This window comes from Parus major, chromosome 1 (genome assembly GCF_001522545.3).
Source record: "Parus major isolate Abel chromosome 1, Parus_major1.1, whole genome shotgun sequence".
In the NCBI taxonomy this organism is placed as follows: Eukaryota; Metazoa; Chordata; class Aves; order Passeriformes; family Paridae; genus Parus; species Parus major.
The window spans coordinates 17,401,548-17,418,041 of record NC_031768.1 but is presented as its reverse complement, the minus strand read 5'-3'; the positions used below and the strand labels follow the sequence as shown (position 1 = coordinate 17,418,041).

General features: G+C 40.2%; 1 protein-coding gene across 6 annotated transcripts in view; it reads left to right on the top strand.

The window, feature by feature from the left end:
* Positions 1–247: 247 nt before the first annotated feature.
* GLRA2 (glycine receptor alpha 2) overlaps positions 248–16,494 on the top strand; it is a 123,449-nt gene continuing 107,202 nt past the window's right edge. The window contains exons 1-2 of one of the 6 annotated variants that reach the window (XM_015645219.1): positions 248–903; positions 3,037–3,170. In XM_015645219.1, the coding sequence (XP_015500705.1) occupies positions 836–903; positions 3,037–3,170 (202 nt within the window). In that variant the 5' untranslated portion in view covers positions 248–835. The remainder of the gene's footprint in view (positions 904–3,036; positions 3,171–16,494) is intronic. The other 5 variants (XM_015645245.2, XM_015645210.2, XM_015645236.2 and 2 more) reach the window with 5 other exon arrangements.

Here is a 16,494-nt window from a genome sequence, read left to right as displayed (position 1 = left end):
ACACACACCCACACACACCCACACACACCGCACACCCCCAGCCCACGCAGGAGCACCCCGGCAGTTCGCAGCCCCCCAAGGCCCGCGGGTCCCCGCCCGCCCCCGCGGCCGCCCCCGGGCGCCCCGCGCTCCCCTCAGCCCCGCATGCGCAGCGCGGGCGCGGAGCTGTCCGAGCGCTGAATCCGTGCGCTCCCGCCCGCCCCATCCCCGCACGGCGCCGGGCTTCCCCGCACCCCGCTCCCTCCGTCCGCACAGCCCCCCCGCCCTCCCCACGGCAGCGCCGACGCTTCCCCAGCCAAAGAGGGGAAAAGCAGAGCCACCCAGTAGCCCCACCAGCGTTCATAAATACTAATTTTCAGCGAAAGGGGAATAAAACATATCGACGGCAGAACTGCTCTCAGCGCTGTTCCCTTTTGCCTGATGCTCCTCGCATAGTTGGGTTTTCTCCTCTTTTCTTTTCCGTTTTTTTACCCCTTTCTTTCCCTTTCTTTTCTTCTTTTTGCTTGTTGGTGGTTTTTTGTTTTGTTTTTTTTTTTATTCTTTTTTCCCCTCTCCATCACCAAAAGCAAGTCGGGGGAACGACTGTGTCTGATGCCTTATCTCTTTTGTGCTGACTGCTGGAGATGAGCCTAGGCTTGACCTGACCATGATTCCAAGGACTGGCACTTCTCTTTTACCCCCACTTTGTAGAGATCCAGACCTTCTCTTCCTGATTGTCAAGAAAATTAAATTATTGCTGAATTTGGAAATCTAGGCAGCAGCAGCTTACTTTTTCCCTTCATCTCTCTGGAATCGTTTCTGGGATATTTCCAAATCATCACAGAAAGCAGGAGGAATGAACCGGCAGCTAGTGAAAATTTTGACAACCTTGTTTGCATTTTTCTTAGAGACAAACCACTTCAGGTAGGTGATACCACTCTATAATAATATTTGTCAAAAGGTTGTGAGAATCATAACTATAAAGATACTACGTCACAATAACCTAGTTTGTTTGCTGTATTTGTTTTGTGTTCATTCTATATAGACTATCCCTTTTACACTCAGAGACTCGTTGCTTGGTAACAAACACAAAAAATAATAATCTCAAGTTTGGGTGATCTATTTTCCATTTTCTGATGCAAAGATGTGGGTTTTTTTCACTATGTATCAGTGTAGCTGAGAACATTTTCTTCGGCTTTTCTTCCTAAGTGCAAATTCTCTGCTCCTGGCAGAGGTTGTTTAGGAAGTTGCTTTGGTTCCCTCCTCTTCAATCTTTGGAAAAGATTGTACCAGTTTTGTCAGGGATGTAGTTATTTGAAATTAGGGAACAAGCCCTCTGATTTTGGAAAACCCTGGATCAGTCTAGTATTGTGTTCACTTAAAAGTAACAATGTTCCTGATTTTTTCTTAACGTTTCATGAGCTTCTGCTTCAGCTATTGACTTTTTTTGTGGTACTAAGCAAACAGGTCAGTCTTTTTAACCAGAATAGCATTTTAGATGAGATTCATTATTGGACTGTATGCTGCTGTGCATCTGCACGTACAGATGTATCTACATATAAAAGTGTTTCTCTAAGAGTAATGAGGTATCATGTAATGACAGAGTGAAACTCTGTTTATATTTGTGAGCCTGGGTTCACAACACGACTCATAACTACTGGACACTGAATGAAAACAGAAGTAATTTGTGTATGAATAAGTGTATATCTTAATTTTCCAGTATCTATTTTCTTACCAGAATTATTTCATTATGTAAGTTGGATACATCATCTGCTGTGTACTAAATATTAAAAATATTTTTAATGGTACCCTGTCATTGACAAAAGCAAAAGGAAGCAACCGCCTCCTATAAATGGAACCTGAAAAAAAAGTGGGGAGCCACACCACAAGAAATTACTATTTACTATTACCTTCCTTAAGTTTTAGCAATTTCCTTTTGTAGTGAGAGAAAGGATTTGATATTTGCTTCTCATTTCAGATGATCCCACATATATCTGATTTTTTTATACTTGCATGTAGATGCATGAAAATACCCCATGAAACACTCCTTAAACTGAGAGGTTCCCTTTGGACAAATATTTAAACATAGAGTGGTTAATAAGTTAGAGTCAGAATTACTTTTAATTTAGCTCAAAGATAAAGTAGAAACAGATACAAAGAAATTAATTATTTAAGACTTAAGATAATGTTTTATTATTAAATCTGCGCCTCTCCACACCAAATATGAGCATTTTCATTCTAGTTTCTTTCTCCCTGGGGAACAACCATGGGGAACTCCTAAACTGTCTTTCTCTGCAATACATTATGTGCTTGCAATATGTAATGTGCTATGTACACAGCATTTCACACACATGTTATGGTACCAGAAGTTTTCTCTTAAATCCTTGAAACAGAGGTCCTCAAAGAACTTGTATATGAATACCACCTGGTGATACTAAATTTTATTATTCAGTGCTTGTGGAATGGGGGTGAAACCCCCCCTAAGATCAGTTGGGACTGACTCTGGAACCCTTTTTGCCATGTTGGGAAAGAATCCAGACACTCACTAGCATGATTCAAATCTTTTTTGGGGTAGCATCTGTAAAAAACAATTTAATTTTTTTTTCCATCTGAACCTTTCCCAATGTTAAAAAATCTGGGATTTTTCAGTGTTGCTTGCTGAGTGTTGCTGGCTGTTGTTTGGAAGTTTAAGACCACCTTAAACCAATGTTAACATAACATTTTAACAGCATTCATGGAATTAAAATAATGATATAAAATAGGAAATCAAAATCACTCTAAGGTGGATCTACATGTTAAGGTGAAGAGCAAATTGAATCTTCTAAAAGCTTAAAACTGTAATGAAATTATTTTTAAAGCTAATATGCATGATACCTCAAACTCATCTTTATTTCTAGAATAAAGTTTTCAGATGAAAGGTAAAGTGTGTTGCTCTTTAAAAATATTGATTTCTACCTTGACTGAGTTGAGACGATTTTATTTAGTGATGTAATTTCTCCATGACTTGTATACAATACGAGCTAAATATTAGCTAATGGTGGCTAATAATTTATTTAGGACGACTTTCTGTAAAGAACATGATTCAAGATCTGGAAAATCCCCCTCACAGACCCTGTCTCCTTCAGATTTTTTGGACAAATTGATGGGAAGGACATCGGGGTATGATGCTAGAATCAGACCAAATTTTAAAGGTAAGTTTTCTGAGACTTCTAATTAATTAATTGATAAAGTTTGGGATAAATTATAGGTTTTTAGGGGTCTTTAAACTCTGGGTTTAGTTTATGTTTTCAATAACTTCACTTTCCCAGTGTTATAGTGCCATGGAAAACGGCTGATCCATGGGCTGGACTAGGAGATGGAGCAGTGTAGGTAATAAGGGTCCAGAGCTTGAAAACCCTCTTTTGACATAACAGTAATGTTCAGCTGTCAGAAAATGCCTCTGAAAACCTTACTAATTGAATATAGTGAATTGGATTATGAGCTTCAGACTGAAACCAAATGAGATGACTTGTTCCTGAGATTTTAAGCCACAAAGACAGTATCACTAAACCTTCCATGCTGAGATATTGTCTTCTTTGTAGCAGTGTCTGAAGAAAAAAAATCTATGTCTGTTTTCAACTTGAAGAAAGTAAAAGCTTATTCCCCAAGGTAGGGGGAACTCAAGGAATATACACAGAAGATTTTATGGTGCAAATGCTGAATGAATGATAAGAAGAAATAATGTCTCAGGATCCCTACAAAATATACAAACTGTATTCTATTTGGCACTTCCATGGCAGCCCACTCTTCTTCCAAAATTTTGACTGAATTGTGGAATATCATCACCACCATCCCAGCACAAAGAAGGCTGTGTACTGGAAGCTTCTTTTGCAAACATTATTACTCAAAGCAAGTTTTCCTTGCTGTAGTCCTGTAAATCCCTGTAGAAGAGAGCACAGAATATCTTGTGGCTTTCTATGAAAGGAATTGGGAGAGAAGTTTTCATTGTCAATATTTAGCATTTTGAGACAGTCCTATAATTCCACCAAAATCATCTCCTCTATGTCAATTTAAAGCTCAGAATATGGTTTTGCTTTGAAAACTGATAGAATGCTTTTTCCCTTAACAAATCTCATGGCAATGTACATTTGCAACTCATATCTGTTAGCTTTGGCCCCTGAAATGCATTTTTTCCTGACATTAAGCCTTTTTAGCAGTGCTGTGAAAGTTGATAATGGCTGGAAAAAATAATCATTTCTTAGCCAGTGAATGAACTGTAAGGAGAGAAGAAGCTCACATGTCAATGAGAAAAGTGTTTAATTAAATTCAGATCAAAGATCAGTTTCTTCTCTCTGTTCTGCATGTGCAAATTACAAGATTTAGAACAAAGGGCCTTTTTTTGACTGCTTCCTATGCCTGAGCAAGGAGAAAACCAGTATGGATTTCAGATTGAAAGGTTTGAAAGCTAGCAAGTTAAGAAACCCAAGGCAGTGAAGTCTAAAGTCTTATTTTCAGAATATTTTTCAAAGTGCTTGTTGAGTTCCTGAACAGGTGTCCACATCAGTTTATAGTAAGTAATATTGCATTAGTCTCTCACATTCATTTTCTGTGTTTGCATGAGTATCAGTCAAATTTTAGAGAATGGAAATGAAGGCAGAAATTGCCTAAATTGAGCATGGTATCAATCCTTAAGAACATTTTGCTGCTCTTTAAATGGGGCAGTGGGGGAGTGGGGGGTGCACTAAAAAAATCTTCATCTCTTGTATCTCAGACAAAAAACAGCAATAGCAACAGTCCCATGTACACACATGACTTAGAGACAGCACTCTATTGCTCCCCAGGATGTGTCTAGAGCCATTTCATTAGAAGCATTGGAGGCAGGTTCGTAGCTTTGCTCCCCTGACACTGAAGTGCAGGGCAGGTATTTGGTGCTGCACCGTGTGGTGCACGCTGAGCTGCTTCACAGACACTTCTCCCCTCTGACTTCTGTATCTTGTTAGCATTCCCAAAGTGAAGTTGCTGCTTGTTGACACATATGAGACCTTACTGGGAAAGCATCTGCCATATATTGGTTTATGATTTCTTTATTAAGTCACACTCCAGAGCAGGATGGTACTTTGCGGCAGCTTGAACTCATAAATAGATCTTCAATGATTTCTCATAATTTTGTGTCTGTGAGCTCTCCCAGAGCTCTCAGTCATCTGGTGAGGGGCCTGAAAGCTCTTCTTGTTCTTTGCTATGTTCATTTGGATGGTATTTTGAACCTCAGAGTTTAGAACTACAGAGTTAAGTCACGCAGTTTTGAACTTCACATCAAAACCTTGTCAGCTAATAATCCTGTTTATTAGTCAACATCCATGTTTTAGTTTCCCAAGTCTCATTAATGTTTCAAAAAAATTGAAAATACTTATTGTTCTATATTGCATACTTCTTCCTTTTAAAGAATAAAGACATCTGCAAAGGAGTCAAAATAAATTTATTTTGTTTGAAGTTAGTATGATAAAGTTTATTATTTTTTTAACTGAGTCTTTACTGTGTCCATAATAAATTGTTCTGGTAATTTTAACATTTATAAATATGTCTAATATAATTTTGGGGGTAAGGCCTATTGTACAATACTGGTATTCTAAATCATATAAATGGAAGAATGTATGAAATGCTGAATGAGTACCTAATTCATAACACTTTTCGTATTTTAAGGAATTAACTTTTTATCATAAAAGAGGCTGCTGGAGCAATGGTTTAAGCTAGGGATCTTCTATCTGGCTTTGATTTTAGTCTGGGGATGATAATTGCTTACTGTGTTTCAGAAAAGACATGAATCAAGATAGTTGTGCCACTATTCAGCCTCTCCTGGTAGGGTCTTGAGGAGCAGCTGTTTGAGGAGTGGCTGAGGGCACTTGTTCTGTTCAGCCTGGAGAGCAGGAGGCTGAGGGGAGACCTCACTGTGGTCATCAACATTCTCACGAGGGGAAGCGGAGGGGTGGACACTGATCTTTTGTCTCTGGTGACCAATGACAGGACCTGAGGGAAAGGCCCGAAGCTGTGGCAGGGGAGGTTTTGGTTCAATATTAGAATACAATTCTTCACCCAGAGGGTGGTTGGGGCATTGGAACAGCTTCCTTGAGAAGTGTCACAGCACCAAGCCAGAGGGAGCTCAAGAAGCATTTGGACAACGCTCTCAGGCACAGGGTGGGATCCTCTTGGCCCCTGTGCAGGGCAAGGAGTTGGGCTTGATGATCCTGATGGTCTCTTCCAACTCTGTTCATACTCTGATTCTCTGATTCTACCGATGCATTTGTCCAGCTTTTTCAGCTTTAGACCAGTTACACAGCTTTTTCTGAGTCCACTACAGGCATTTTAAAGTGTCAGAAAACTCTGATTCCATGGAAGTGCAACTGAGTAGAACACATTTATCTTATGCCTCTGATTATACAATAATTAAATATACTTTTATGACTAGCTTGAATTACTGGAAAACAACAGCTATTAGATTAGTTTTTTGAAATAAAGGCTGTGCACTCTAAAGAGAGAGGAAAATGCCACTTACTGGAAAAAGGTGTTTTATCCAGATAAAGCATTTCCTCATTAGTGACTGCTTTTTCCTATCTTGTTCTTGCAAATTAAAAAATTCAGGAAGATAGTGGGAGAGCAACAGGTGAATATATAAACATTTAGACATCAACAGCAGCGGTTTTTTGATTTTTTTGGCAGGTTATTTTTTGTTTTTTGGTTTTGTGCTTTTTTTTTTTTCCCCAGCAGTACTGTATAATGAAAGATACTTTCTCTTTTGTGTTGTTCTGTCTTATACAATCATTTGAACACAAAGGAACATGTTTCTTTTGCTTTTTGATTTCAAGTGGTTGGATACAAAATGTCCAGACACTAAGAGGGGATGTCCCCCTGATGAAAAGCCAGAAGGAAGTGCCAGAGTGACAGCTCTCATAACTGTCCTTCTTTAATCACTCTGTCAGATATTTAATGCATACTTTTTAATCTTCCACTTATCTTTCATTGAATTTGAATAGGCTAATAATTTGTGTAAGGACACAGAGGGGAATACTTTTAAATATAAATATGAAGACTGCAATCTAGAATTAACTGAAGTCCCTGAGAGTCTTTCTGTTGACAGCAAATGTATACTCATGGTCCTATGAGTTCATTTGCAGTGTCTTCTTCAATTATACACCAGCTGAGCATGGATTCTGAAATATAATAAAAGGTGAGGCTTGTACAATGCATTTTTACTTTATTAATATTAATTTTATACTTTTTTAAATGGTAAAACACGAGAGAAGTAATGTCTTTTACTTTCTCTAGTGCTCACTTTGCTTTCAAAGTTAAATAAAAGACAGAAATAGCAGTGTAGGACACCTCTGTTATGAAACTAACCAAGAATGTGCTTTTTTCATTTCTAGAAACCAGGGATAGTGAAGTGGTATCTTAGCTTAGTGTACATTCAGCTCAGGCTCGAGAGCACTGTGTGTAATGCCAGGATACAAGGGATCAGTCTAAAACTGAATCACACCATGAGATTTGGGGCTCACGGAATGCCAACTTGAATTTAACATTTCCGAGCAGGTGTTGATCTTCAGAGGTTACTAAATTATTTCGACTTTTTAACACTTTCATCATCTATCGCCACTAAAAATCTAAATGCAATCTAGAAATTATCAGATAGAAAAAAATCCCAACTTTATCTACAGGCACTGCTATGTCCCTTATGCCAAATACTTTAAGTAATAGGCTGCTTGTCATGCACTGGGTACAGAGCAGGGGAATTGGTCACCAAGAACTGTAGAAGTGTGTTATCTTCAGGTACAGAAAATTTTGCAATGAAGACGATAGTGATTTTCTTTGTATTGAATTTCATTCCATGTTCTAAATGCCGTCTTTCCCATTGAATCATTATTTACTGAAGATTATTCTGATTTTTATGGGATTACATGGAGGTGTGCAGCAATAGTGCCTGCTAATGTTACCCTCATCACTGGATGTGATAATACAGTGTGAATTAACTTGCTCAAAAGCTGCTGTTTTGTTAGTGATGCAATTTGGGGGTGTAGGGCCATAGTTGTAAAAGATTAGTCTGTGATTATAGCAGTGTAATGCCATTTTCATGCCTAGTCCATGGGTTTATATCTGAATAAAAAATGCATGGACTAAGTAATTTACTGACAATTAGCCTGATAACTGTTACAGGAAATGGCTTATGCACTTTAATACTTTAACTCCTTGGCAGCAAGGATCAGGTTTTCCCATATGTTCAAACCCATTGCTTACTTATTTGGCCCCCGAGTTGACCACTAATGAAATGTTTAAAAAAATATGAATGGAAACCTCTGAATGACATTAAAGGGTGAAATTAATGGCATCAAGCTTAATAAATAAAATCAGTTTCTATGTACATGACAAGAAGATCTGTCTGCAAAAGTTGACCTTAATCTAGACATATAGAAGTTGAAAAACATGCTGAAGATAAGCTGTGGGACTGTAGCAATTTGATCTCTAGTGGTTAAGAACCTTCCCACTACACTTCAGTTGGTAATAATTACTGGCCCTGAAGTCTGATGTGCTGAATGTCCTGTACTGGGCTATTCCTCACAAAAGGCCAAGTTCAAAGGCTCAGAGGGCCAAGTCCAATGGAGACTCAAATCTCGTTCAGGCAGAGCAGAGTGTAGTAAGAAAGGGCACACTATTGGTGCATTCAGGTTTTAGGGCATGGGATGAGGATTCCTTATAGGAGAAGGGAGACTACCATGCCAGTTTTCAGGTCTGGCCAGACCACTGCAGTCCTAAACGTAGTTGCTTGGGATGGCCAAGCACATATTATTAGGAAATTAAGCTTCTGGTTTGTATTCTGTCTTGAAACACATCTACAACTTTGCAATGTTTTCAGATAAAGCCGTGTACACACACCTTATTGCACAGTAAGATGCTGTACAGGAATACTTATCCACAGGACAAGGGGTTTATTCGGTTTGTTTATTTTTCTTTAACTGCAAAAATGAAGTTAAGGAAATCATTCTCAGTTTCTGCCCTAGGTATGCACATTTTCAGGTAAAAGAATCCTTTTAATTGTGTTTCTTTTAAAACTTCTTGGGGGGAAAAAAGAGGCTATGGAACTCTCTTACTTTAATTTCAGGTTCTTTCTCAGAACATGAATAGGTTGGATGAGTTGCATGGCTAGTTAGGTTATGTCTAGGCTAGCAGACAAACGGGGTCAGACAGCAAGCTCAAGGCACCCCTGATACGCTGCTTGGCTGTTTGCTCATTCCTGGATCTCTCTCTGAGCTTTCCACAGCCAGCTGCTTCCAAGGCAAGCCAGAAAGGCTGTGAGCACGCAGCAGCGTAAAGCACAAGCTAACCAATGCTGCCTGCCATCCAAGCAGATCCTCATCTGTCCAGTTCTTTTATGTATAAATGTTTAGCCACAGTCCTCCTTATTGTTTTGGTGAGTTGCCTTTATTCAGAACCAATTCTTTAATTAGGAGATATCAATAGATTTGGCTGTTGTCATGGAATATTATTCTGCTGCTACATAAACTGCAAAGGGGATTTATGAAAATGTCAAAGCAGAGTCAAAGACCTTTGATATCAAAGGAGGAGATGCTATTGTTTTGATCATGTTCTAATACAAATACAATATTTTTATCATATACAGTGTCATGTTCACACTTAAATTTTCTATGCAGTTGAAGCCAAGGCCCTTGGGTCACTCACTAAGGATCTTGTATTTTGGCTGTTTTAGAAAGCATGCAGTTTATATTTGGAACATATAAAAACATGTACATTAAATTTACTGTAAGTATATACATGTATAATCTGCAAATCTGTTTTACACAGTTATTGGAAAAGTGAATTCATAAAACAGAAATATGCAGTTTTATTAGATATAATCATTACTTTATTTCTTTCCTTTGTAGATTTCCATAGAATCCTAGAACGGTCAGGGTTGGAGGGAACCTTAAAGATCATCTGGTTCCAACCCTCCTGCCACGGGAAGGGACAACTTCCACATGGGGGACCTGTCTCCCATGAGACAGGATTACTCAGACCTCAGGCCAACCTGGCCATGAGAACATCCAAGCATGGATCATCCACAGCTTCTCAGGGCAACCTGTTCCAGTGTCTCACCACACAGAAAATAATTTCTCTTTAATATCTGGTCTAAACCTACTCTTTTCCAGTTTAAAGACCTCATCTCTTGTCCTGTCACTACATGTCCTTGTAAAATGCCCCTCTCCATCTTTTTTGTACCCTCATTTTAGATAGGCTGGAAGGCTGCTGTAAGGGCCTTCTCCTCTCCAGGATGAACAACCCCAACTCTCTCAGTCTTTTCTCACAGAAGAGGTGCTCCAGCCCTCTGTTCATATTTGTGGCCCTTCTTTGGACCTGTTTCAACTATTGCATGCCTGTCCTGTGCTGAGGGTACCAGAGCTGGATGCAGTATTTCAGGTGGGGTCTCATGAGAGCAGAGCAAAGGAGGATAGTGCTCTCCCTCTCCCTGCTGCCCACGCTGCTTTTCATGCAGCCCAGGACAGGGTTGGCTTTCTGGGCTATCAGCACACATTGCTGGGTCATGTCCAAGTCTTTCTCCTCAGGGCTGTTTTCAATCCCTTCTCTGCCCAGCCTGTACTGGTGTTTGGCATTGCCCCACATACAGGACCTTGCACTTGGCCTCATTAAACTTCATGAGGCTCACACAGGCTCACCTCTTAAGCCTCTCAAGGACCCTCAGGGTGGTGTCCCTTCCCTCCAGTGTGTTGACCACACCACCCAGCTGTGTGCCCTGAGAGCTCTTGCTGAGGGTGCACTCAGTCCCACTGTCCATGTCACTGACAGAGACACTAAGCAGCACCAGTCCCAATACTGACACGAGCTCTTGGCCTTGGACATTGAGCTGTTGACTGCAGCTCTAGCAGGATTGATGGAAGGGGTTCCTGCACTCCAGAGTCCCTTATCACCATGCTCAGGGCTCTAATCTTTCCTGGTACTCCTCAGGCTGCTCCTGGCTGTCATTGGTGCCCACATGAACCAGCAGCAGCAGGTAATGGTGGGCTGTACGAGGGTCAGAGGCTCACCTCTCTTGAGAGCACATGGGTCCTCCCTCCATACCTCGTGGAAGAGTTACCCACTGTCACCTTTTCTCAGCTGCACAGGTTGTGACACAGGGAGCAGATGGAGCTGCCTTACTCAGTTCCAGCAGCACTCCTGATCTGACAGGTGTTTACTCTCCAGAGCAGTGAAGTGGTTCTGTGGCAGCACCTCAGCCTTCAGGGGAGGTCTCGTTCTCCTGCAGGTCCTTTTGTTCAAACTTCCACTCTTCTGCATTACTGCCCCTGTGTGATCTATGGTGGGGGAGGGTTCTTGACTGTGGGTCCACATAAATCTCGGATTAAGTTGTCAGAAAACGTATGTTTACAGTTCACCTTCCAAATTGCATTTCCCAGTATTCCACAGAAATGTGTGATTTTATGTCCTGCAGAGAGGAGCCCAGAGGTGATGCAGACAGGGTCTGGTAGAACTCTAAGACGAAGGATGCACCATGTATGACATAAATAGTGACCTGCCAATGTCATAAACACCAAGTCCATGATTAAAATTCTAAATTTATAGAAATATAAAGGCTCTGATACTGGAAACTGTGCAAGATCTAAGGCAAACAGTATATGAGAGAGAAGTGCAATTCACCAAGCATTCATTTACTTATGAGGGTTAAATAAGAGAAGCCTAGTAGCTTATTTGAACTGTGCCAGAAACCAACAATCCTCAAGTATTGCCAGGGAATGAAGACATAATGATTACTTCAGATGCCTGAACTCCATGTTAGCACTTCATGAGTCAATGAAAGAAGAAAGCATTTAAAATAGGACTTAGGTGGAATATGGTGCCCCCTCCCTAGAAGTCTCTGACCCATCTGCTTGTAACACTTGGCAGTGCATTAATTCTACTTAAAGTTCCTCAGATTCTCTCAGTTTTGCTCTCAAGTGTGCACAGGACTTCCCCAGTCTGCTTCACAGATCACCCACCTCTCTCCTAATCCAAATTCAGACTCTCTGATGAGGCACTGCTCCTCCTCCATCTCTTTATATCGACCAGGCATCTCAGAGCCTGCCTTATATTCCATAGGAAAAAGATTCCTCTCAGTGTGGATCTCTACTCACTTAACATGCCATGCTGCCACCCCCAAACAAATGGTGTTTTCTGGGTGGTCTGCCATCCTCTACAATACATAGAAGATTTTCTGGTCCAGTTTTCCTTCAGTTTAAAGAGTTCTCTATCTGATCCAAAGGAGTATAAATGATTCTGAGAGGTCTATTTTGAAGCGAAGAATCCAAACTTGACTAAGCCAGGGAAAAAATGCAAAGGGAGTGTGACTTTTTAACCTTTCAATATAGCTGCTTGTCTGAGAAAGGAGAGCCCTTTCTTTTGACCACTTTGATGAGATGCACAGAAGTGCCTGTTGTAGCCAGGAGACCTTAGGGGCAACTTCTCTCACATTGCCCTGACTGCTAAGATAGAAATATTTTTAGCAGTGACCACAGCTGCACTTCAGTATGAATCCCACCTCCTCTGAATAAGAGACATTCAGAGATATCCCACCCCATTTTCCTAGAAATCCACAGCATTGTAGTCTAAGAGATGCAAGTCAGCATCCCTTCAATCTGAGACAGGCATAGAAGCTTTTGGAAAGGACCATTTCTGCATGAAATCTCTCAATGTTTTGTTATTGGCCACAAAACTGATTGTGTTTTATAAGGAAAGACTGAAGTCCTTGACTGATTTTTCAGTGTAAGGTTTATATACTGATCTGAGGCTGAGTGGTCTGAGCAGTGTATCCTGAAGGAGGCACCTCAACCCTGCTGAGGTGGGTGTTTTGAAACTGGTGAGCCCAGGTTCAAGAGGGCACACAAAGAGCCCATTGCAGATTACCTGCTCTCTGCAAATAGAACCCTGCTGTGCTGAAGCATCATGTTCTGCCCCATGGACCACATGGTTCCTCCACCAGGGCCTGGCTATTCTGCAGCAAAGCAGCAGCCACTGCAACTCTTTCTGCCTGCCATGGGCCAGAGATTGTATTGGCTGTAATAAACAGCAGGCTGTCTGGGGAAGCACAGCAGCAAAATGATGTTCTTCTCCAAAACCTAATAACCTCTACCTGTGTATTTCTGTGTCTCCAAAGCCCAGGGCTGCAGAGAAGAAACTGGGCACAGCTGTGACCAGCTGAATTGTGGGCACTCTCCATTAAAGAATGGTAACCAATACTCAATTGGTTCATGCTGCACAAACAAACTCATTCCTCCTTTACCCCAGGAACACAACTATGGGTTATCTCCTTCGCTTTTGTCTTTGGGGAAATATATCTGAGAATAGGCTAAATGCTTGCCTTAAACTGACATAATTAGTCAGTGAAAACATAGGATTAAAATTTACCAGATCAATACTCATTATGTTAGGCTGTCTCTAATGACTACACTCCTGATAGGTGTTTTTATGTCTATGTCTCAGGCAATGAAACTATCGTATCAGAATTGCTATTTCTTCTTGTACTGTTTATTATGTCTGATAAAGAATTAGTCCTAAATAATAAATAAAACAGCAGAACAGCTTGCTCAGAATGTAGCTATAAACTCTCAGACTGCAATTTAAATCAGCTGTTGAAGAGATGCAAATTACATGCATGGTGCCAAAGCAGGAGCATATGTAAAAACTCCTTTTTTTTCCAGTTGTGAATTTGCCTGTTGTCTGTGCATAAACACATGTGCATACTCTCCCTCATGTTAAACTAAAACTGAAGCTATGTTTACTCCATGTAAATTTCAGACTGCAGCAGTTTTCCTTTGCAGACAGTGATATCCCATCAGCTGGAGCAGTCTGAGGTGTTAAAGTCTTTGGTCTGGCTGGTTATAGGAAACATCCAGAAATAAGCATCTGGGAGAAGTTTTCAGCTCTTTGGCTCTGTATCCCTGTGAATAATTTTGCACTCTCTGGCTTCATAAGAGTTCAAAACCCTGAGAGTTTTGGTTTTGTCACACTTCAGAGGTGTGTTTTGTGTGAGGTAAAACACACACAATCTCTTAAAACCAGAATTGTTTTTTTACTAAAATATAAATTTGACTTATCAAAGTTAAAAATAATTAGGGATAGATTAAATTTAGATCAATAAGTTCCTCAAAGTGGACATAGTCTCATTTGGATGACTTTGTAGAAGACCTCTGCTCAGCATGACTGTTGGTGGTAGAAGACAGAAAAAGATCATATGCCCTGACCTGCAAGATGGTTTATGTCAGCAGAGCTCTGAGCGTACGTGCAAGCCGTGTGGTGCTCCTCAGAGCAATGCAGTGAACATCCTGCATCAAAGAGCAGATTTGGTATTGAGAAAAAAGTAAGGTAATCAGTTTAAGAGATGCTTATTTTTTAGGCTGAAAAAGAATTCTCTCTCCCTTCCCATTCTTCCAGTCATTTTATATATACAAAGAACTGAAGAGAGAAAAAAATGCTTGTGAAAGACACCCAAGAAGTACATTAAGGATGTCTTGTAGTAAAAACATGGATTCTTTTTTGTATTTAGGATGTGGGATTTAAAACAGGAGATTTCCCAAAGGAAAGGAGATGTGTGAAGAGCAGGATGGGAGGCTGAGTTAGATGAGCAACAAATCAACTGATGGGAGCATCGAAGATGAGAGTCAGTATGGAGGAATTAATTTCAAAATAATCTTCTGCACACATTGTGTGGAAATTAGTTGAATTGTAAGGAGGTAAAAAATAGGAAATACTTAAAAATAAAAGGAGAATTTTATTTCATTAGTGCAAGATGTTGTGGGTGTTTGCATCAGCGTCTCTGACCTGTTGATGATCTAGCTCCTGACCATTTCTGTTGTCATTTTTCCCTATCACTGAGCCATCCTATTTGCCTAAATCCCATTGTTCACCTGTGTCCCATGTATCATTTGGTGTATAATTCCATATCAGCCATGAATCAATATCTGCTCTCTAATATTAGTCACCCAAGCTGCTTTTATAATTCAAGTCCTGCATATGCCTTCAGACAGTAAAACAAAGAACATTATGGAGAAAAGCTGGCAGAATTGTTAAATAAGGTGAATGTCTGAGGCTCAGAAGAACAAGAAAGGAGTTAAAATCGATTCTGGGTCCTTTCTGTATCCACAGAGATTGGTATTGTCTAAGCCCTGTATTTGAGACTATAGCTATTGACACGTATAGCTGAGCTTCCATTAATTTCTGCAACACAAGATCAGAATCACAGAGAAGGAACAAAGACATATTTATAGAGAAATGAGCAAAGTAAAATTTCTTTTAAAAGAAATATTTTGAAATGAATGTGCCATGAAAAAGCAATCAGTTCATTCTGACTGAAAATAGAAACCTAGGTTAGTACAACATTTTAATATTATTATTAATACTTTTCTTTGGTTTTTTTTTCCTCTTTTCATTAAGTAGATCTTCCCTTCTGCCTTCTCTTCTCAGTGAACATATTTATATCTTGTGGTTCCATGCAGTCACTTAGATATGTTGGCTACCCTGGCTTCATAAAAAATTATTAATAAGACTACCCAGAAGGACTTTGTCTGACCCTATGCTGGTGTGCAGATTTCATGATTTCATGACTATAGATGTCATACCATCTTATATTTAACACAGGAGTGTCCCAGGCCTCTTCACATGTTATGCAGTTCACATGCCAATCAGCAGGGAAGAGCTCTGTTTTCATTAAGGGAGAGCAGCTGAGCAGTTTCCCAGGCTCAGGTGTGAGGAGCATCTCTGCTACCTGCTCCCAGAGAGGCTGAGAACCACTTCAGTGGGGCCTTGAGAGGCTACCTGAAACAGAGGCTAGACAGTGTTAAAGGAATAAAGGAGGTATTTATTAAAAGGCCTTCAAAGGATACACCTTGGGCACTGTTTGTGATAAGAAGAGAAATGGGGGCCCAGATCTTTCATGTCAGAGGAAAAGCAAACAGTTTCATTTGCCCAAATACTAGCCATTGCTCTATTGCATTGGAAGAAGTAAAACTTCAAAAAGAGATGCCTTGTGAAGAGGTGCCTGTCATGACTTGGAAATTTGAAAGATTAGTGGAAAGATCAGAGAAAGAAAAATAATTTGATAGACATATGAAAGATTAAAGGATTGATTTGAAAATTCTCAAAGTTAACATAAATTCTAAATAACTTTGCACTGTAATCTTGTAGTTCCAGTGGGAAGTTTCTAGATGTAAGATTTCTGATTTACTGTTTTTTAGACTTATTTCCACAGTTTCATTTGCACATGGAACATTTTAGCTCTGGGAGTGGCTGCACCCAGTGACAAGTGCTACTGAGGATTGTGTAAAAATATCTGAGTGAGCTTTCAAGTGATTTGCTCAGAGATGTGCTGCACAATGCTGTGGTGATACAGAGCTCAGCACAAGCTATAATGTCTGGGGTTAATGGCCTCCAGTGAATTCCAGCCTGACATGACTGCATTGGTACCATCCCTCAAACCACCTACATGAAAGCCAGCTCTAGCACGTTTAG